The sequence below is a fragment of the Anser brachyrhynchus genome (assembly GCF_964034855.1).
Source record: "Anser brachyrhynchus genome assembly, chromosome: 4".
NCBI lineage: Eukaryota > Metazoa > Chordata > Aves > Anseriformes > Anatidae > Anser > Anser brachyrhynchus.
Window position 1 is genome coordinate 3977761 of NC_137698.1, and position 23785 is coordinate 4001545.

General features: G+C 43.8%; 1 protein-coding gene and 1 long non-coding RNA gene across 5 annotated transcripts in view; one reads left to right on the plus strand and one right to left on the minus strand.

The window, feature by feature from the left end:
• ELOVL6 (ELOVL fatty acid elongase 6) overlaps positions 1 to 19122 on the plus strand; it is a 70564-nt gene extending 51442 nt beyond the window's left edge. For all 4 annotated transcript variants that reach the window (XM_080588834.1, XM_080588832.1, XM_080588833.1 and 1 more), the window contains 2 exons: positions 10141 to 10292; positions 13093 to 19122. In XM_080588834.1, the coding sequence (XP_080444960.1) occupies positions 10141 to 10292; positions 13093 to 13517 (577 nt within the window). In that variant the 3' untranslated portion in view covers positions 13518 to 19122. The remainder of the gene's footprint in view (positions 1 to 10140; positions 10293 to 13092) is intronic.
• On the minus strand, positions 14391 to 23300 carry LOC308193796. Its single transcript, XR_013949949.1, has 2 exons — positions 20981 to 23300; positions 14391 to 19941 (listed from the first exon to the last, which is right to left on the minus strand). It is a non-coding gene; the product is annotated as an uncharacterized lncRNA (long non-coding RNA).
• Between the last annotated feature and the right edge of the window lie 485 nt (positions 23301 to 23785).

The window sequence follows — 23785 nt, forward strand, 5'->3', positions numbered from 1 at the left end:
TGAAATGCAAGGTTTGTGTGTTCAGTTCAGTGTTGGGGGGCAGAGATGGAAGTCTCTCAGATTTTGCTTTGGGATTTTGATAGGACCGAGCCCAAACCTCAAAGTATGCGTGAACTTATGCAAAGAAAATTCTTCTGCCAAAACCAGGGATAAAAACTGCAAAGATCAGCACAACTTCTGCTCACACACGTGGTACCGAGAGCTAGAGCACCCCATCATAATGCACTTTCAGTACGGCTGACCGCTAAGTTTTAGGGTAAGTGAGTGCCACGCCGAGACAAGCATATGTTATTCATCGCCTCCTTTTCTTAATTTTTTTTTTTAACAATACTGTGGATGGACCCCACCCTGAATGGGACTCCATCACCTTTAAGACGGGTGAGAGACTCTGTGGGTAAGCTGTGAAACCCATCTGTTCTCCATCCCAGTCAGGAGATGGGAGAGGCAGAGGAGCAGCAGGACAGTAGGACCTTAGAAGGAAGGTTTCATCAGTGGGACTTCGTGAGAGGACTATAGGTACCTTACAGCCTTTCAGATACGTGGACTAAAGGAACTGAGTTCTATGTTCTTCTTAAAGTATTAGACTAACACAAGTGTTCTTCAAAGGAAGGTTTCATAATCTTTGAAAACATGCTTTGTAGGGTGTTCAGATGTCATAGGAAAAAGGGACATCATGGGACCAAGGTGGTTTTTCCATTTTTTTTTTTTTTTGTTCCTGCCAATTGCAAGAGAATAATTAATGGTCCCAAATGATTTTGTCAATAGGCTAGGCCTTGGAGAACACAGGTGCACAAGGGAGTTACTGTGCTCAAAATTATCTGCGGACAACAGAATAGTGGTAACCGAGCACAAGGACGTCTAAACACAGTTGCAAAGTAGTAAAGTATGGCAGCAGAAACCTCCTTTCTGATAGCGCAGTTTTACACTAAAATTTAGTTTTACACTAAAACCGCTATAGACAGAATAAGTGCATAAATTGTTACCATGGTTTATCAGCACCAGGGAGGAGTTGGTAACATTCTCATATCTGTGCCCAAAGTTAATTTAGTTAAAACAATATATGGCGAAATTATAGCTGGTGTATTTTTCTTCAGTGAAATGCAAACAACATAGATCAGAAACAAGTTCAACTTAGGTGCATGGTAACGTCATGATAGTTCTAAATCCCAAACGTACAAAAACCAAGCATTGCAGTCTTCTGCAAAATCCCAAGACTGACTTTAAAATAGAGAAATTTTCCTTTTACAGTGAGAGTTTCTCATCCGTGCAGGTTGCTGCACCTGTGGTTGGCTCAATTATGTCTTCAGGCTTCTTCCTAGGCTTGGATAGAAGCATTTAGAAATGAGAGTCCCACAGTATCAGTTGCTGTTGTATGGGATTAAATATCTGCATTTTTGTAGTTTTATCAACTGAGGTCATTAGCAAAGGAAAACATGAATTTTTACGAATGTCAGCAGTGATTTTTCCACCCCACTAGTGTGTTTTTTGTACCTGCCCCTGTCACAAAGAGTTGGGCATGGCTTGGGATCCACAGCAGGGGGGTGGTTTTAAATGCCTGATTTTCTTTTGGAGTTCACTGGTGCAAGTAAAGGAGTCAGCAAGGAGCATTAATACAAAACAATCACAATAATTAGAACAATGGCAGAAATTCCACAAGGGAAAAGAATCCAAATATTTTCTCCTACCACAGGGCAGGCTTCTGGGGCCTGGTCTTACATAAATTTGGGGGGCAAGACAGTGACAGAGAGATAGAAGTAGGGATGCTCTTAGAACTCATTCCATAGGCTCATGTTCTTTGCAGCTTGTGTCCAGCTGCATCAGATGAAATCCACGCTTGTATTTGTCTAGTATGCCAAGAGAAAACACAGGGAAAGCAGGAGTATGACTGAGTCTTTTGCAGACATGTATTGATTGCTCTTACCTGGTCTTCTGGGCAGGGCAGTAAGTAACATATCAGATGTGCAGGTGATGAAAATGCAAAATTAAGAAGTGTGTGTCTAGAAACTGTATATCTTTTTTTTCTTTTTTTTCTATAAACTGTTTATCTTTAAAGATACAGGTATGCCTGAGGTAAATAAGACAGAGAGTAAGGGACTTGAAGGTTTAGAGAGTAACATTAAAAATTGGAAAAAAAAAATCTATAGCAGGTCAGAAGACTTTCTCTGAAAACTGGAATGTTTAATGTTGATTTAATAATACTGTATTCACTGATACAAAGTGAGGTCACACCTCTTCCTGCTTTCATCAAATGGACCTCATGGACAAGGCACTGAACCACAACTTGTGATGTTGCACATCATTTCTTATCGTGGCTCAGGCAGAGAATTTTTTACAGGACATTTAAATTTCAGTCAGCCTTACCTCTTCAAAATGGGTCAATGCTTAGCCACCTTACAAGGCTGTTACAAGAGTAAACACCATTAAGGACTGTGAAATATTCACAATGCTAAGAGCCTTGGAGATGCCAACACAGGTAGAAGAAGCCTGGAGGAAGTTAGATCTGAACCTGAATTAGTTAAGAACAGCTTTGTCCATGACAGATCTTTACACGAGGACATCTGACGTAAAGCAATTGTTGGTCTAGATACTGTTGAGGCATTAGTAATTCTGGGATAGTCCAAACTGGTGGTGGTAAATCACTTGGCTGTTGAGAAGCAGACAAGACCAAAATTTTGGTACAGTAACAAGGAAGGTCTGTGCTGTGGAGAAAATGGAGATGACTTTTCATTACGAGCGGATTCGATGACGAGACAGGATCTTGTAGAAGATACGTAGAACAGTTCTGGGAGGTGAAACAGGGTTTGCAAGTGTTTGACAAGAACAGTCTCTGCAGGGTCAGGTCTCTCTTCATCACTAGCCTTGGCATTGCTCAAAAGCAGCTCAGAAGTGTTGAAGGACAGCCTAATTATGTTAATTTTGTTTGCCATTTTTTCCAAAAATAAGAGTTGGACTAGGTCCATCAGCTGTAATTTGAACAAGTGTCTCTCTAGGATTTCAAGGTAACTGACTATTTAGAAGTCTTCTCTTTTAAATGCTTGTAAAATGATTCATTACATTAGAGTTAAGAGAGACCAAATAATGTAGTCAGTATTATTATTTTTCGAACTTTTTTGATAATTTAGAAGAATACATTATCGCTGTGTATATCCTTCACTGACCAAGAGGCTGATTCATTTAATTGAAAACTGTAACCTTCAGTTCAACAAACCTAGCAGAATATTTTTAATCACCAGGTGCAGACATACAAAGTTGTTTCTCCTAGTCAGTTATTAATGTATTGAAATAAATTGCAAAGATTTCATAGATGCTGTCCTTGTGCCATGTGGACCATTTAGGATGTTGGGTGCCAGATCCTTTTCTAGGCTTTTCTCTGAGATTAGAGAACATGTCCTATTGTGCTGACTTAGCCATGACTCTCACTAGCTCCTTGAGATCCAGATAAGATCCATTAATTCCACGCAGGCCACTGAACGGCAGCCAGAAGATCTCTCTCAGTCATTGCCCACGTTTCATTTGTAATTATTGATCGGTTTCTTACTGGATGGTTGCTCACTCTATTGTAAAAATACCAGGATTTTACAATCACAGATAGGCCTAAAGCAGCCTTATAGCATCTACACCTGTTTAAATACAAGAATACATTCCTGCAGTCATCCACTGAAGTTTAAGGGCAGTTAGTCAGGAAATGTATTTCTTGCTCAGCCTTTGCTTCCGTATTTCAGAAGGGTGGTATTTCTCAGCAGGTCTCACTGGTCTCCTCCCTGCATGGGAACGAGTGCCATTTCTGTCTGGCAGACTCTTGAAAGGTTATCGTCATGTTTTTAATTCTCCCCCCAGCCTTGAAACTGTCTGGCATGTTTACCCACAAAGGATTTGGGAACAATAGGCTTCAAATGGGCGCCCAGTCACCAGTGAAAACCAGTAGGTGCAGTCCCAGCCGTAATATCCTTTCCTTGTTTCGCACCACCCAGGTAACTGCTTTAACATAGAAATTCCCTTTTATTTTGGCTCAGCTTTAACAATAAATTACCCTCACTGCAGCCAGATGAAGAAAAAACATTTCATTTTTTTTCTTTTTTTTTTCTTTTTTTTTTTTTCACAGATTGAGGGCAGGCCCCTATAAACCTCCTGATTTAACTAGTAAAATTTTGTTTGAGGGTTTTCTGGTCTTTGACACAAAGACTAACAATTTCCCAGAACACTCTGCTCCTGCAGCACCTGAAGCCAATATATAAAAACTAGCTAATATAAAAAAAATAACTCTGTGCCAGGCTTAGAAAAAAACTTCTGCTGTTTTGCAAGACGAGTGGCCCCTTCAACATTTTTCATCCTCATGAGGCACCTCAGTGTCTTCTGGGTCATCCAAAGCTACTGTTCCTTTTTGCATGGCCAAAGCAGGTTTTCATGGGAAATCTCCTGCAAACAATTTAATCTCAGGCAACATAAGCCTTTAGTTTTTAAGAAAGCTGTCACCCAGCCCTTTTCCTGCTGTGTCATCTGCTTGGTGGGTATCATTGATCGCCTGGTATGCTGGCACCATGTTTCATGAGACTACAGAAGGTGAGTGATTTGAAAGAATCTCACCCTTACCAAGTGGAGAGGAAAGCTCTATAAATACTCTCAACTATTAAAAAAAGCATCCCGGTGATGCTGCAAAATTGCTTTCTCACAAACTTATTTTTAGGACCTAATCAAAGAGCACAAGAAGCAAACAGGGCTGAAAGATGTGAGCCCTTCCTCTACCTGGAGATGCAGCCACCTGGGCACATGCTGCTTGTTAATACCAGGGGGTCCTGAGGTTTTTGTCTGGTTCAGATTCAGGGGCAGCTGTCCAGCTGGGGAGTTAAGAATTCGTCTAATGAAGGTGGCTTCAGCTGTGTTTCATTTCAAGAAACTTAGTTCAGAAGGTTGCTTCTCTGGTAGGTGCTTTCTCTGTTTGTTTTATCCTGTATCTGTTTACATTTTATGTGTTTTCTGTTGCTCAGCTGAGCACAGAAAATATCTTTTGTTGTCTTGTACAGTAACTGACTCCTCTAGGTGTGTTTTCAGGCTGCCCACCTGAGGGGAATCTGTGCACCCCATGCACGTCCTCCACACCACCAGCACCGCAGCGTGTTGCTGTTGTGTAAGGACGGCAGGTTTTCAGTCAGCGGGGCACAGAAAGGCCATTTGATTTTGTTAAGAGACCAGCTCCTTAGCAGCAGAAGGGGAACTCGATACGTCCAGCAAAGTACTCTTGCTGAACAGGACTGAAAGCTGAACGCAGCTTGGTTCATCACAAAGAAGGGTTAGAAAGCACCGCATTCTTCAGCGGGGCTGACCTTTGAACATCTCTTTTTAACACAGAATGCTTCCTCCGTAAATATTTTGCATGCTAAAACAAGAAAGAAAAAAAAAGTGGCCTCCTTTTTTGTTCTGTCACACAGTGCCAAAGAAGGGCTGGAACACCGGTGATGCCGGCGAGGAAGGCCTGCGCTGCTAGGCCTGGGTCTCCTCACTTCAGATGTCACAAGGGCCACATGCTCTCAGCCACCCCCCTGTGTGGGTAGGACATGGAGGTGACACCTGCAGGGACCCCGTGAGGCACCACAGGAGCAGGCAGACACAAATTTGGAGTTTGGCCTTCCCGCAGCAAGGCCTTGCAGCTCTGGGTGCCGGGCCAGCACGGCCATGTGCAGCAGTGGGGACCAGGAGGGCCTTGCTTGGGAGTCCGTGTTGTAATTCCTTAATTTTGGGCAGCATGGCATGGTCTTGCTTGCCGTGGGCTCCCTGCTGCTCTCTGCTGGTGCCACATGGTGGATTACAGCACAGGAGGGCACACTTTGGAAAACAAAAGACGACATTCCACTTTTGACACCAGGCTTTGCCTGAGTCTGCAGAGACAAGGCCGGTTCGCACAGAGCATTCGGTCAGCTTGTTTGGGTTTTCTCAGACACAAACCTGAGCAAAAGGCTTCCACTGTGTGGTTATCACAGCACTAAAGTGCTTTCAGAAAATGATGTATTCTGTGCTGAACTTGAACTTGTCCATGGCTATGTGCTGAAAAATGCGGGCGTGGGCTTGTTTCTAGATGTGAAAGCAGAATATCAAAATGAGTAGGAAATCTGGGTAGGACATTACAGAACGCAATAATGCCATTGCTGTGGGATAAATGGAAGACTGCATTTCTTTAGCTTTCTTTGAATATTTTTTTTTAAAGTTGCAGTCACATTCCCTGCTGATTGCTGCCGTGTTGATCCTGGGCAGGGGTGCCAGTAGCCAAGTGCAGGAATGTACCTGCGTGAGGAGGAGCATGGCCAAGCCTGCCACAGTGACAGCCAGGTTTGGACAGAAGACTTGAACTACCTGCCGCCCTCTTAGGCTTTTGAAAAACACGTGCTTCACTCCCTTCTGACTTGGAGTAGTGGATAGCCTTCAGCTGCTAGTGCCTACTTTGTCGTCCTCTGTAACATCAGATAGCTCCTGACCCTCTGTTTCCCTCCTTCATAACTGCTGTCCTAAACCCATACGTATGATGGGTTTTGAGGCCCTCATTTGAAACTGAGTTTGCGAGGAAAAAACTTTAGATTTTATCTTACTCACGGATATATTTTGATCACATTATAGACAGTAAAATATCAGTTGGGCGTTCATTAGTCTACCAGAGCAGCCACTGCCTGGAGGGAGGCGAATGTAGGACATTTTGAGTCTGAATAGATGAGAAAGCTGCATTAGCCAGTGCAGTTTGTTTCTGATCAGTCTCTCTAGTTGCAAAAGGCTGTAATTGTACAGTAATTCACTGCTACCTTATTTCTAAAATCCCTGCGGATGATTCGTGCGAGACAGACTGCTTTGGTAAGCAGTTCATTTCAATACCTCACAAAGGCTACAGCACAGAGCAGGGCGAGGACAAAATGAAGCAGAAGTGATTTACTGAGCAAGCCGTGTCATCACTCTGCTGCACATCATGTCTTTGCAAGATAGAAAGTTGTTGGTTGATCTTACCTTACAGAGCAAACAAGGTTAAGTGGCAGAAGCATTCCAGGCAGCAATGTCTCTGCGTGTCCAAGGCATATTTGCAGACTTGTGTTCGATCTTTTTCTCTCTCCAGGGGCGTGTGCTTGTCGGCAAGCCGGTGTTTTGGTGTGCAGCACACCACATAAACAGCTATTTTCCCGTGGCACGTATTTAGGTAGTTGAATCAGTTGCTTCCAGTATGCCACCCTTGTGAATTATGCTAAAACCTAACTTGTTCTTTACTGATAAAAATTTCAGACCAGATTGACTCACACCATGTAGAGAAGTAGCCAGAGCCACTTCTTCTGGAGTCATGGACCTAGAGGATGCCACCGTGCCATGAAATTACTCCTGCTGCAATTAGCAAAGTGTATGTGTGTGTGTGTGTGTGTGTGTGTGTGTGTACACTCCAAGGAGAGCTCTGCAGTTGTTGCTAAACAGAAAGACAGGAAGAGTTACATCCTTGCAGTCCCAAGGACAGCAGAGTGAAACTGTGCCAGCCCCACAAGGCGAATACTCTTCTGCTCTCATATCAGTCCAGATTAAGTCCACGGCCATCCACACTGAGTCACCTGCACTTAAGTCAATGTCTGCCTGTTGCTTGAACCAGTGCTCTTATCTGAGCATGTGCTTACGGCACAGAATTCTCTTTGGCTTTAAAACTTCAAAAATATATAGTATTTTAGAACAGCAGTATAGTTTCTGTGCAAGCGAAGGCCCATTACTTGCAGCTATTTGATTTACTAATTTAAAATTTCCTATTTTTTTTCCCATTTTAATGTCAGCACTGAAGTATTTGCTAATGGGAGAACTAGGTTACCAGCTGTGTATCTTTAGCTATTCTGCCCAATCTTCCTCCACCCAGTTTTGCCACCACCCAAAATGCAAGAGCAAGCAGCAGCCTGCCCTGGCCAAGTTGAGGAGTTCACTGCCTCAGGAAGTGATCAGATCACATCTCCGTGAGGATCTCCTGTCTTCTTGGGAACGAGAAATGCAGCTCCTGGGAAAACACAACATGTGTGAAATGCTAAAGAGAAGACACAGAACAAGTTGCACCCAGTTTCAAAACTCCTACAGCAAGCTTGGGCACTCTGCACAGTGAGGACTGATGCCAGAAAGACGTGAGAAAAGCATGCACAGACAGCATTTCTGGGAGGGAAAACCCCGCCGTGGAGAAGATGCACTACGGGCTGCGTAGATGCTCAGAATACTTCACTCTTTCTCTTCTCTGTGCAGGGCTGGATGAATCCAAAATCTGTATGTGAGAGACTGCAACTACTGTATTGCCTAAGCATAACTAAGCATAATATATGCATAACTTTGGGCAGCGCTATTGGGAAACCCAGACTTACCTGAACTTCAGTAAACCTGTACCACAGCAGGATGTTTTTTTTTTTATTTACACATAGCAGAGGAGGACTTGGCTGGCAGGAGAACCCACAAGCAAATACCACCATACAAACAGCAGCTAATAATAGTAGCTTCTTGGGAGAACTGAGCAATGTTGACTGTTGTCTGAATTTCTTGATGGCGCAGTCAGACCTGATGCAACAAAACGTGGTGCAGGAGCCAGGACATAACACTTGTCCCCATGCACAACATGGCTTTAGAGCCTCCTAGCGTGGTGCTCCACTCGCTTGCAGAGTACATGCAGTGGACAGGAGCAAGCAAAGGGCATTGCTTCTGCTAACAACAGTCAGGCTAGACTGGTTATATTAATAATGCAGATTTGGAAATCTAAATACTTTATGCAAATAAAATATTTGATCAATATATATTTGATCAATATATAAAATAATGATCAGTAGTTTTTATGCTCAGCAGCTGTACTTGAACCATCCACTCTGACCGAGTAAGAATTGCCATAGACCACGACTCTGAGGCTGCCTTGATGATTTTAAAAACCATTTTTTAAAGAATACTGGCTTTACAAGACAAGGACAAGTGATAGAGAATCTGCAGCTTCAGATGAAGTGTTCCTTTTTTCACCTACTTTGCGTATTTGATAGCTTGCATTGTCCACACGTGTCAGCACACATCAGTGTCAGGTGGCTTGGTTGGCCTGCTGCCATGCGATACTCACAAAAGACACCGAGGCAGAGCAGGAACCAGAGAACTCGTGAGTAGGACAGGGCCACAGAGAAGTTAGAGGGGAGATAAGATGGAGCTGAGTAGAAGCAGAGGGACGTATGATATGGGCATAAAGATATACTCAGCCCCAGAGGAGCTTGGGCCTTTCTTTGCTCCATTTTTCTGAAAGTTTCTTGTTTCACCCAGTATTCATCATGATTTTTGAAGGCCAACCAAACCACAGTGTTAAATAATGGGCAAGCATGTTCTTGCTGTAGAACAGCAAGGCAATTACTTCTGCAAAGCACCTCACTGCTGAGACAGAAGCTCCTTACGTCAGCTGGATGTCTTTTGTTATCTGAACCTATCCCCTCTGTAATTGCACCAATTAGTATCACTGCAAATCTCATAATGTTCCTTATTTACAAAACACTGTTACCTTGCATCTGGCTTTGATGAGGTGAGAGTGAATCTGTGCTGTTTACAACCATTCAACCAGTCAGCTCCTCTGTTAGCCATGACCCCTTAAGAGATGAAGCCAGCACATGCACCAAAACGCTAGCCCTGACCACAGCACCCTACCACAGTCTGTGCATCCTACCTGGGCTTTTCGCTGTTCCTGTGGATGTAATATGCACAAGGAGAGACAGGAGAAAACTCAGGAAATCAGAGGAGGGAGTTGGTCCTGGATGACAGCTGATGACAGCTCTTAATTATTAACTTGTTTCTTGTAGTCTTCCAGCCACCAGCATCAAAACTCTGCACGTTGTTTGCAGCTGAAGTAGGGGTCTCCGACTGTGCTGAAAACTGAAGGCTCGTTCCTGTAGTAATGAAATAAAAACCATTGATGTTACTGTTCCAGACTTTCAGCAGGAAATACTTTATTACTGCAATCCACTTTGCACGTATGAGTTCAGAATAACTTCCTAGAAGCTGGCAGAGTTACTCCAAGGCTGTTAAGCTTATTATTTTAGCACATTTATGACTTCTTTTTTCTCATAATGACTCGAAGTGATGGCATATAGATGTCAAGTATCTACTCAACTTTCTTCATTTTCTCTTTTTTTTTTCAAGTATACTTGGTGCTGTTCGAACTGCTCCTTTCATGCTGTACATTTTGATGACCAAAGGCCTGAAGCAGTCAGTGTGTGACCAGAGTTTTTACATTGGACCTGTCAGCAAATTCTGGGCATATGCATTTGTGCTAAGCAAAGCACCCGAACTAGGTGAGTAACCTCTCTCCCTTTTTCTCTCTCCACGCCTATTTAGAGCAGAACGAAGAGAGCATTCTCTAGATGCCATCAGGCTCAACGCTATTCTTTCTCCTCTGCCTCTTTCAGTCCTCCTGGAAAATAGCTGGGTCTTTCCCATTGTTTTGAAACTGCACGTTTTCAATTCATGTGGCAAAGTGTAAAGCCCCTCAGCTGGTTGCCCTAGCAATACAGGGCAGTCTCAGGTACTTACATATATAATCTAGGTTGCTCCAAGTCTCCACAGTGTGACTCATTTAGACAAACCTTCAAAGCTGAAATTACAGCTCAGCTTTCTGAGTTTTCTCCTAGCCTTTTTCAGCATACCTACGATGATGCTGGTTTCATGTAACAAAAACATGTAGGTCCACGTCCTCAAACGTGAAGTTCGCTAAGCTCCAGTGTATTTAAAGGACTGGGGTCTGCCTTGTCACCAACCTGTCAATTAATTCACGTAGCCCACCTGCCAGCAATGGATTTTATCTATCTGTAACAGCAACGGGACATCAGCCATTGATTCACAGCAGCAAGGCATCCTGTAAGTGGCAAAAGGCTTTCCCAGTCCTCCTTAGAGCTCCGGCTGGTGCACATTTTCTTCATCTGCAAGTGGCCATGGCTCAAGGGTATTTGGCTTCCCTACAGAGTAAGAGCTGTGGGAAGAATGAAAACCAGGAAAAGCTAATAAGTCTCCATCGAGAAACCGTAGTTAAAGTTGTAGTTTGAATTCCAGAGACTTTTTTTCAAGTCCACAACAGTTTGCCAGGAATTCACCACCACCCTTTTTATACCTGAGCCTGCCAGTCAAGCACACTTCATATGCTTTGTGTTTTTGTGTTTGTCAGTAGCAGGAGACACAAGTCCAGTATTGCTCTGAGCTGGGCTCTCACGCTTTGCAAGTTCAGCCATGACCTCTGTAGGTCCAGGCTCAGCCCTGAGGGACTGGTCAACGTTATGGTCATGATGCGATTGATGAGAAAACATCACATCCCTTTTGCTCTCCATGAAACTTTTGTGAGGACATGTCCTGATCCCACAGCAAAGGATAAGTTGGCATTTCCCTCAGCATTACCGGGCCTGGCCGATTGCTTCTGAAGCCATCAGTGATTACAGACAGATCTGAATAGCAGCAGCAGCAGCCACTCACCCCATGGATATTGAAGTGAGGGCTGGGCTAGAGCAGCTGTGTCAGCAAGCGGCTTCGAGTCAGATCCTACCTCCGTTCTGCAACATTCATCCTTAAATATACGTGTGGGCGTACAATTATGAACAGTAACGTGCTTCCTCCCTAAACATTGAAAGCTGTGGCTGTCTCCAAATAGAAACCAGTTTCCCACAACATCTCTGGCTTTTCCAATCCCCATTCCAGTGTGATGTGGATTTTTATAGACTGCTGTTTCTCCAGCAGTTTATTTGGAATGATACTTACTATAGACTTGCCAAAGCCAACCTCATACCCTGTCTGCAGGTGTTCTTATCCCACAGCTTATTAGTGTAAGAAAGGATTGTTTTAATGGGAAGGAGGAAGGGGTGATTTAGCAGCCCTCCAGCTTTCCTTTCAGAGGACACCCTTACGAAACCTCAAAGGGCTGCAGAACTCACCGTGTTCAGGTGTACAGCAAAACTAAGTCTTTACCTTTCAGCAGAGAATTTGATTCAGCAAATTACAGCACGGCAATTCATCAGCATAAACACAGTGAGGGGACAGACACCGGTTGTTTTGCTGTGTCAGAACCCTTTGGTTTCCTGCTGCTTAAAGTACTGCAAAACCACTGAAATCGAGTTTGGTTGAAACTAGAAAATGTCAGCTAGAACTGCACGTCAACAATAAATTGATCATGTGATTACTTATTAAAATGTGAATCAACATCTTGCAGCTAATGAGATAAACAGAAGCATTATGGCTTACTGCAGACCTAGTGCAGACAGTGCAGTTTCAGTTCCAACCATCACTGTCATTCATAATTTGGATTTTCAGGGATACATATATGTAGAAATAAGGCCCCTGATTCAAAGCTTAGGGATCTTTTTGGAATCACTGTACAACAAACAAATAGCATACGTATATAGTGTATCTATTTGGGATGCTGAGTGCAATCACAAGAAGCAGAAGAAAGAAAAAGGCAGGAATCTGGAATAAAATCTACTTTTCTACAACAGTAACACAAATTTGCAGAAAAGGATATGCATTTCAACGTGAACAAATTACTTTCTAAAAGCATTTTTTCTGGCAATTACGTACCTTTCAATAACACAGGTTGAATATGCAATAGCTTTTTGCATAGTAACTCAAAAGACGCTGTTAAATTTAATTAGGATTGGTATGCAGGTAGGCACTTGAATGGCAGGACACTGCTGCTTCCTCCTTGGGTTTTCTGCTCTCTGTTTTGCTCTTCTAGTCGCAGTGTGTGATGGACAGTCTGACAGCCTGAGGTGATGCACGTACATCCACCTGCGTCACTTCAGGCTTTCACAGACTGTGTTTACAGCAAAAGACCTGTGGAGTCTTCAGACAGGGGTTGTCCACACAACAAAATGGGGATACTCTGGTTTGGCATAAATCACAGAGAAATAAGACCCGAGTAGGCTGTCAAATTAGACAAGCTCTGAGGTCAATAGCTGAGGTGGTTTTTCGTGCTCCAGAAGTGTATACTCCAGAAAGAGCAATGGGAAGAGAGCCTTGCAGAATTCAGAAACTGTGGAACTGTTCAATATGTTTCTCATTTCCTCCCCTCCCTTTTTCTTCTTCTGTTTTTTTTTTTTTTCTTTTTTGTTACAGGAGATACAATATTCATTATTCTTAGGAAACAGAAGCTCATCTTCTTACACTGGTACCATCACATTACTGTGTTACTTTATTCTTGGTATTCCTACAAGGACATGGTGGCTGGCGGTGGCTGGTTTATGACCATGAACTATGGAGTGCACGCCGTTATGTACTCTTACTATGCCTTGCGGGCTGCTGGCTTCAGAGTCTCACGCAAGTTTGCCATGTTCATCACCTTGTCGCAGATCACCCAGATGCTGGTTGGTTGTGTAATCAATTACCTGGTCTTCTCCTGGATGCAGCATGGCCAGTGCCATTCCCACGTGCAGAACATCATCTGGTCCTCTCTCATGTACCTCAGCTACTTTGTGCTCTTCTGCCATTTTTTCTTTGAGGCCTATATCGGCAAAACGACAAAAGCAAGGAAGGTTGACTAGTGGTAGAAATGAGACAGAAGCCATAGCTCAGGGTCATCAAGAAAAACAAAATTATAAGAAAAGAAATGGCACAAGGATACACATATATGTATGGTGCAGATCAAACATGGCAGCTTAGGGAAAGTTAGCTTGGTTTAACCCAGTAAGTTTATGATCCTACCATGGTGAGGACTCACTGAAATCTACTCTATCTCAAAGGACTGCTGATGAAAGACTTCTTCCTTCTTGTACCTGTCTGCTCTCGAAAAGAAAGGAGAAAAGGAGAAATAGAAAAAATAAAAATAAAAAAAAAGGAAAGAAAAAGAAGAAAAGAGAAAAGGAGTAATGTTGAGGGGGGAAAAGTACATAAAGTAAGCTTCCCCAGGATGGAAGAGAGACTTTTATTATGAAAATCGAGTTTCTAAATCCTTTCTAATAGTTTTTCAGTGTTAAACTTGAACAAAACAAAGCAGAGAGGTGACAAAAAAAATCTATCTACGATACCAGTAGGATTGCAAAATTAAAATCTTTTCCATAAAAGGTTAATACCTTTAGCCAAAACAAAACCCAAAAGGATGTCACATACACCTGTGTAGAAGTGGTTGAACATCATCGTGGTTGTGAACGGAAGCGAAACGAGATTGATTTCTCCGCTCTGTACTGTGCCAGGGGAGCAGAGCTGGAAGGCAGTCACCTCGCTTGGGTGGCAGGAAGGAGCAGTACTCGTACAAGAGCTTGATGTGAAAAGATGCACTGTTGCAATACATATCTCAGCGAGTGCATTTTCCAAGTGCATTTTTCAGCTAAAGGCAAGGAATTTCTGCAGCAGGATAAGTCATAGAGGGTTAAATCAATCAATATTTGCTTAATTACCAGGGGCTAATAGCAGATGAATGTTCAGGAAGGAGGGGGAGGCGACTCCCCGACCATGATTTTTAAGAATTATCCGCTAATCTCAAATTAACCCGCAGCGACACGGAATCGAATGGGGGAAATGAGAAGCCAGCCTAGCTGGCGAGCAGCGAGCGACGTCTCTACCCGCTGATTTCAGAGCAGAGCCAGCAGTACGACGGATGCTCGCCGTGCGCTTTTGTGGATCTGGGAAGAGGCAAGGCGACCTGCCAGGCTGGGCAAAGATGTGCCAAGAGCCCTCCTCTGGTCATGTGGAGATATTACTACAAAAGATGCTCGGAATAGGTTTTTCTTGAGATTTGTATAGGGAATCGGTCTGAATGGAGTGATTTTGCTGCAACGGCTTAGCTCTAATGTCCAGAGGGAATCGTCCTTCACTAAACGTGTATCTCTCTCTCTGCAGAGTCTGTACTGTAACATCAGACTGACCACTTAAGAAGACCCTTTTCTTCTCTGAAGTCAGCTACAGAAATAAGGAGAAACGTATTTCACTCTGAACCTTAGAGAGCTAGTTGATAACAGCCATATTCTCTCAAAGACGAGTAGATTGCATTATCTGTGATATTCCAGTCCTTACGAAGCCAAATAAAATGTGTAAAAGTTCCTAGTATTTCAAAGACGCAAGTATGTAAACTTGATGTTAAATGTGTTAATGTAGTACTCTAAATTGTATCAGTTAGGTAGCTTAACTAAACAATTAGAAGAACTAGATCAACAAAATAGGGACTGCTGTTCTGCGTAGGATATACACACCTATAACTACACCCATATACACATTCTGTGAATTGTCAACAAGAAAAAAAGCCCAGTGGCAGAGAATCACGTTTCCTGGCTAATGCAAAAGATTGTCATTATCTTCCTTGCTTTAATTTGAGATTGTACAGTGCAAAGGGTTTTGTTTTTTTTTTTTTAATTATGATTTTTAGCTTTAATTGTGCTGTCATTCATGAAACAGAGCTGCTTTAGTATCTTGTTAAGAGATGACAAGGGCTTTTGGTGTCTCATTATATACAAAAGAAAAACAAATAAAGTTACATTCCATGTTATGTGAATGGTCTTACAAATCAACAAGCCTCCATAGGCTGAAATCATAATTACAACAAGCAGAAAATAAGTTTACATTTGTGTTATTTAAGTTATTGATGTGCTGACGTTATTTTTATGGTACACAACAAATAGCAAAATGTGATATTCCGTAATGAAGCTATGATATTCATTAATAGGACTACTGTATACATGGAAATATTAGACAACGCCAATTAAATGTGTAAACCATTTTGTTTTACAGCTTGGGAGTAGATAATTATAATGCTGAATAAGCCTTTTTCCTCACGCTTAATTTTGCCCTGGCTAAGAAGCGGGTTATGAAGACTGAGTAACAGTGGGAAAAGGCAAAATTAGAGTCACCTACCTTTAGATGGGAAGTGTTGGTAGAGGCCCCATTGTGCCATGCACAGAGCTGCACACATCCCCTGGTAACTGGAGGCTTGCAGTTAACAGCTTAAAAAAACAATAAACTTTACAAGTACGAAGCAACTCGTAGCTAGGTAAAGAGCTGCAGCCAAAGTTGAGCAGGCAGAAAACAGGGTGGGTTGCTCATGAGTGCGCAAACAACCCACCATGTTTCATACACCCTTTTCCTTAATTGCATAAGAAACAAACAAACAAACAAAACAAACAAACAAAAACCAACCAAACAAAAAAAAACAAGCAGACAAAAAGCATTCTGTGCGTACCTGATGGAAACGCTGGAGATGCCGACACTGACTTCAGTGGAGCAGGCATTTCACCCTCCGTTAGCCCATTCTCCAAAAGCCCTCATGGGTGCCTCTCTACTGTTTGTTCCTGACCTGCCCGCCTCCCTGCGAGCCTCCTGGGGGGCTTGGAGGTGTCCCCAGCCATGCCAAGGGCCCTGTCCCTTCTTTACTGCCTGGGCAGCGGCTCCAGTGCAGGGACCGGCCCACCAGGCCCCCTCCAGATGCAGTACAGATGTGCTCCAGATGTGCAGGGGAAGCCGGTGCTGAATTCAGTGGGAGTCCAAGGGGAGGACAAGTCTGCAGGCGAGCACACATATAGGGAAGGGGCAGCAAGATCAGACACGTAAGGGACAAATCAGGGTTCATCTCCCATCACACTAGAAATTGGGTGTCACGCCGCCATTTGCCTCAGGAGCTGGCATCCCAGCACCCACAGCTCTGTGCCCTTGCCGTCCCATACCATAGGGCTCTTCCTCCAGTGTTTTCCACTGGAGTCAGATGTGGCAACTGGCATTATGGAAGCTGAGGGAGACCAAAGCCAACACATACTGGTTTCCTTTTTTTTCCTAAAAAAGTGCATGCATGATATTTAGACATCACATCTAACCCACTCACATGTACTTGAACAGCACGGCAGCCAACCCTAAGGCAGTGACACCTCCATAATATTCCAGCTGTTCCAACCTAAACACGGCTAATTGGGTCCTCCTTACTTCCCATGGCTTGAGCCTTGGGGGGGGGAGGTCACACTTTCATACTTTTCTGTCCCCTGGCAGGACTCTTTTTTCTTTTTTTTTTCCTATTGATTTTCAGAAAAGCTGCAGTTGTGTTGCATTCACACACACCTTGGGAAATGCAAACTTCACACGGCATACTAAACGTTATGGGGCCAGTGGCAAGGAGCACAAATGCTGGAAACGCTGTTAAGGGGTGCACTGCTGAAGTCAGGAAAGTTACACCGATGATAAGGTCAGTCTGCCAGGGCCAGGGTCTGTGTTTTGTGTTCTGACACACTAATCCAGTGCACTGAAATAAAAACAGTGCAGTTGGTACAGGTTTGTGCTTAGGCAGTTACGAGCAATATTTGGTTCTTCCTGAGCACTGCTTCTGTGCAGTGAACATTTAAAGGAAAATATTTTCAACTAGTTAGGGAAACAACGCGAAGTTGGGTAATTCGGAAGCCTCCTCAAGCTGTGCCCGTGATGAGAAGGAAAGCCCTCATGCTGACAAACCTTGACTCAGAGTCACAAGTGATGTGTGTCTGGGATCACTGATAACACGAGTGGCTGCTTCCCAAAGACATCTCTCACCAGACTTCACAGGAAACGAATAAAAGCATTTTACTCACCAGATAAGAGCATGAGCGTGCAGAAGGAATCACTCAGAAAAGCCCAGCAGAGTGGCAGGGATAAAGTCCGTTCCTTTGGGAGCGCAGGCTGCAGGAAAGCGCAGAGGAGAGCTGCTCGGTACCCTTGAGGAAGCTTTTCCAGGCTCGCCCCTCGCACCGACCGCTCCTCCTGCGGCGAGGCTGGGCTGAGTGGAGGCAGGGCTGTGCTGGGAGGAGGCTGGAGGCAGAGGGACCCTCCTGCGGCACGAGACCTTGCTCCTGACCCGAAAGCTGTGGCTGGTTCGGGGGAGCAGAGGCCTGAGCGCATATTGGTTTTCTCTCCCTTAAAGAAAAGCTTGGGAGAATGGGTTAGTTGGGAATGACGACACCTCGGGGATCAATAGCAGGTTTTTGGGTATCAGGCAGTATAAGGCACCAATTACTGTGACCGTGAAACAGTAGCCTTGTAAGCACGTGCCAGATATAACACATTAGTGCAATCGTATCTCCAGTATTTGCACGCTGTGCTGTGCTTCAGAACGAATAACAGAAGCATTTATATATAAATCATAATCGCAGATACGCTCTGAGTTACAAAAATGGCTTTGGTCAAGGAAGAAAGCTCAGCAGATTGCAGACCATACCACGTTAGCTCAGGACCTGGCCGAATACCTCCTGGAAATGAGGTTGTTGGTGAGATGCCCAGTGCTTTCAGAGAGCTCTGCTTTGGCCCATCACAGCCCAGTGGCAGGGGCGATGCCAGACCTAAATCCCCCTGAGTTTGGTTAATGGTGACACGAATCACTCGGGGCATCACTCAGACCCTGATGTCAGTCCTTAGTCATATTTTCCAGCCTCACATCCATGAGTCCTCTAAAAGAGAAGAATTACAACTCATTGTTGGTCTGTTTCCACGCTTTTACTTCAATACAGTTTCCATTCCATTTATTTTATTAAAAGCAAGCTAAAGGACAACTCCCTGTCCTGCTACCACAAATGCTCCACTGTGGTCAGTGCAGCCATACACGGGCACAGAAACCTTTTGCTTACAGGGGCAAGGGCAGGATCAGTGCCTTGTTGCAGGCTTTATTTTCTAGCAGAGCAACCACCACAGAGTAGAATACGATTTCTTAAATTAAACACAAATAGGATCAGCTCTGCACAAGAGCGCTACAGCTAAGGGGGACCAGGGGCCTCCCCAGTGCATCATAAAGCTTGATAAAATGCTGCATGAAGTGGGATTAGAGAGTATTTCCCAATGGGTAAAAAATAATATTCCCCTGAAACAGCAGCTTCCTGAGAAGTTTCACATCTGTCCGGCTCTGGAGAGCTTCAAACAGGCCTGTCTGCTGAAGAAACACAGCTTTGATTGACTTATCTGCTTTCTCAAAAGAGCCACTACGTGCTTTAGGCTTTAAGGAGCCTTAAAGCTCAAGCTAGATTTCTGTTCAGAAAAAAAAAAAATAAAAAAAAATACATGTACAATAGCTAGGAGAGAATAGTATGAGAAATATCTTTATTTTACCATTTTCAAATGGCTATTTCACTACATAAAAGGAAGTTTTTATTTTTATTTTTTTTGGTATATTGATATTCCAAATAAAATTTTAACTTTTGGTTCAAAACAAAATACCTCTCTGTGTTTTATTAATCCGTAACACCCACTCAGATCTCCATGCTGCCATCAAGTCCAGCTGTTGAGGAAGAGGAGCCGTTCCCTGGCTATGGGACTACAACGTGGCTACTCTGCCTGTCGCTTCCCAGCAAACCTCTGCCCAGTTCATATTTTCACGTGCCAAGCAGAAGCATTATCTGCTTTTTCTTTGTGTTTGTGTGTGTGCGTGACTCTGTATGATCTGAGCGTAGCTCAGTCAGTGCTTGAATGTCCTGTTTATTTACACTTACACTTTGGAAATCCTAATCTCTGCATTTCCCGTAAGAAACAAAATCCGAGCCCTCACGTGTCCCTTACTGTGTGAGCATCACTTTTACCCAGGCATGTTACCAGACCCATCGCCGTTCCCGGCCCTCGTGGTCCCTTCCCGCTGCCCATGGATGTTCTCCCCGGCGCCTGGGAAGAGCAGATCCCTGCCGAAACGCTCCCATCCCCACCGCAGGCTCCTGAGCAAAGGCACTGCGAGCTGGAGGTGGAGGCAGGAGGGCAAAAGCATGGGGGGAGCCCATGATGGGCACACGTGGGGCTGCGAGATGAAGAAATCGTTGCTTAAATCCTTCCTGCCACACAGCCTCAGCCACGGCACCCAGCACTGCCTGCACCTCCACCAAGCCAAGGGGCAGATGATGAAGAAAATTTTACTCGGGTTCCCTGTGTCCTACCTGGATAAAGCCATTTGGAGCCTCTGGTAAGAGTGAAGATGCAGAGCGTGGTGTTGCCTGTTCAGATCACGCTGTTATAATAATTCACCATTCACAGAGATACTGCATTTCCCTAAAAAAAAAAAAAAAAAAAAGATGATGAAACACCAATGCTTTACTGCATGAGCTCCAGTGTCAAATGATACAGAAATTTAGCTGATTTAGCTGCACCTGTTAAAAACAAGCCACGTGGATTCTTCTGTATTTTACATCTAACTCATCTAGCCTTCAAAATGGTAGTGGGTAAAGGAAATAAAGGAAACTAATAGAAAATATTGATTTTGGAGTATGTCATATAGAGTAATTTATTACTGCTAAAAACGCTTCGAAGGTCCCAGATAAAGGATTTGCGGGGTGGGGGGCAGAAGTTGGTATTTTTCTCCTCTGGGATTTTACAAAAAGTATCGGGAATCCTAGGTTTGGTTCAGCCCTGTGTTTGGGGTGGCTGGGGAGATGTACAATGCTGTTGTACAATTGCTGTACAATGCAATTTACACCCTGATGGTGGCACAGAAACTGCTGAAGGCATTTAAACCCTTTCTCCCAAGTGCTCCTTAGACAGATAGCTAAATACAGCTTAACAAAGGCTTTGCTGTTCACCTCTTCTGCTGTCTCACTTGAGTTTTTCTTTCAACGTGGCTTTATCTACATAAGATAAACAGCACATGTTGGCTGATGAACATTCAGAGCATCTGTCTGTAAGATGCATAAGGTCACAGATTTTGGGGGGAGAACTGTTTACTTGGGATCACTTTTTCTATTTTGCAATCAAGGCCAGGTCTAGGGAGATAAAAGCACTTCAGGCCTGTTATCTCTTATGGGGATGAACGTAACCCTGTGCTGCGTCTGACTTGATCCCACAGCTCCTCCTGCTCACTGAGACTTAGGCTGGAAGGACTTAACATCGCTGAAGGCCCAGGTAAACATCCCCTCATTTACCCCGCATCTGGCAATGATGCAAGCTGGAGCCAGAGAGCGCAGGTGCAGGAGATGTGCTGGTCCCAGCATCGTGCAGGCATAAGGAAAACCCATCCAGGAGGTGTGTGACACATCTGGTGGGGCAGGGCAGAAATCTGTGCAAGCTAAACGTTTGTAATTATGACTGTACTCACAGAACAAACTCCCAGAATGTCTGCTCCCGTTGCGGTATCTCTCTCTCCAAGTGGACACCTTCGAGCTGGTATATTCTCTGCTTGATCTTGGGCTTGTCTGACTTAAATCAGGCAGAACCTGTTCCTTCAAGCAGAAGAAGAATACCTAAAATGAGAGGTGGCAGCGTGCCAGGATCATTGCAGTCAGCACATAATTGTGGTGGGATGTGTGGATTTGCATACAGAGGCTGGGAACACCTGCCCTGCTCCAAGTGCCCAGATCAGAGAGCAATCCCTGGCATACAGAAAGTTACGGGTAACAGAGCTTTGAAGAGAAAATAACAATGACAACAACAAGAAAAAAGAAAAAAAAAAATCCGACCCAAAGTCTCTGTCACACCCTGGAAAAACCAACCCATGCAGTGCCTCACGCAAGGTTTGGCACTAGCTAACTTTACTGTTCAGATTCTGTAGAGATCAATAAAACCTATCAAAAGTATGTGTGCATTTATGCACAGAAACACCAAAATATATTAATTACAAAGTTTCCAGGTGAATATTTGGTGTCCAAAAGTTTTTGGAGTTATTTTCCTAAAAGGTAGCACCTGAGTTTGCTCTTAAAGTCAGAAGGCTTTTAAGGGAACATATAACGGGCATTTAGAGTTACTGTTCACTGCTTGCAAGTATCTATTGCAGACTTTGAATCTGTGTTGCAAGCAGAGCTGTGAAATTGCAACCAAAGTATAAAGTAAGTTTACAAAACATGACTTTTTTCAGGATGCTACCTTCAAAAGGCCTTGTACAAGCCAGCATGCAGCATGCACTTGCCACTGCTCTGTGAATGTGCTGAAAATAACTCAGCAGTGAAAAACCCACAGCCTGCAGCATGATGGGTGCTCACCAGACATGAACAACTTGCTTTTACGCAGGTGTCACTTACTTTTTGAATGAGTGAAACAATAACATCGGTTGAAAAGAAAAAGTCCAGACCATTGTTTTAAGTAAACTGCCCTTCAGCCCTACTGATAAGCTTAATGCTACAGGATGGCAGACTCTGCAGTTTTAAGAGCTGCACTGCACTTATGTAGACCTTCCTTTGCAAATACATCAATGAAATGAAAGTGCTCAGGATAACTAGCAAAGACTTAGCACGTGCAGAAGCCAACAGAGCCGAGAGTGTAGCATTGCAATGTATCAGACCAGCTCATTTCCCAAACTCTGGACGTGGGATATAAATAGCCCATCTTCGTGGTGAGATGTGTGTTAGTGCTTGTAGCTGGTCAGTTGTGATCCTGCTGTTAGCCACAGTATGTTTGTAGATAGATTTTAGGTTTTTTTTCCCCCTTCTGGTAACACCGGGCTGAAGTGCAGTTACTGATGAGCTCTCAACACCGATGGCCCCATTTACATCAGAACCAAACCCAGTTATCTCTGTCCTCACCATCTGTCTGAAGTAAACACATTGAAATTTTCAGACTTTCTTGGTTTTACCGAAATTGCCTACATAAGACAGCCACCTTCTGGGCAAGGCAGTGGTGGTAGTTTTATGGGCCTCCAGAGCTTGAAGTATGCATTTAACATTCATCTATTTAACATTTCCTGCAAAGTTCTGCTCAAATATCTGCTAGCTATCCCTTTAATTCATCATCTGTTACTCTTTTTGTTGGCATTCTCCATTTAGATGCAGAACAAGCCTTCACTTGTTCAAAACTGTACAGTGGTATTATTCACTGACTTCCATAACTCTTTACAAGGGCTTCGAGTGTGAAACTTCCAGTCCCGTTGCTGCTTGGCTGAGCTATTGCAAGTCGCACTCGCCTGTACCTATTCACGTCCGTGGCAGTAGTCATAAATTGCACAAGAGTAGTACAAATAGTCTTCCTTGAATTCATGCAGACTGTTTGCACTGTTAAGCAATGTATACCTTACAACGATTATAACTCTGTAGAGAGAGGAATAATTAAAATGATGAAGTCAAGTTAAATTATAAAACTTTAAGGAGTAGCATTCATTAACGAGTGACTCATCAGTTCTTTCTTTAAGCATCTTCCTCAGTTGCAGCGTGAGTCAGATATTGTTACAGTTATTACCAACAAGGAAAACTTCTAAAGCCAGTACATAGAAAGACCCAAATGAAAATGTTTTGGTATTTTAACTAAAGCTGGTCTCTTCATCGGTCATGTAAATGGTTAAATGAGAGACAAACTGTTCCATATATATATACACATATATATATATATATTTCACCAGCAGGGCCACTTTATGAATCCTAAACTTTGGAGTAACTACTACTTTAGCACTTCTTAAACTTGTTTTCAAAGCCACAAAATGCACATCTTGATGTCCTAATTAGAGGGTAGTACATAATTACTGGGCTTGTGTGATCTCATCCTCCAAGCACGATTCCTCTTCTAGCAAAGCTCCTGCTGCTCATTACCTCGCTCAGGTTTCACTTGAAGGCGGCTGTCCTCACTCCATGTGGAGGTCACCCAGCAGACACTCACAAGAGATGCCTCGAAGAATCGCTCCTGGATGGTGGGAGACCGTGCTGGCATTGCCAGCCTCTGCTCTGCAGCACAAAATGGCCATGGATGCTCAGCCCACCTTCGGGCTTTTTGCTGACCTGCCTTTCTCGGTTGCTGCCAATCCTCCCAAAAAGGGGACGTGAGAGGTGAAGGCACTTGGGATGCTGCTGTCTGCACGTTTAGAAGGGGGGAGAGGGCTCTGCGGTGTCCTGTGAGCCTACGTCTGGATTGCACCTGGCTGACCCGTGGATGCTGCCCCACACAAGCTCCCTCTCTCCAGACATGGAGCTTCACTGCATGA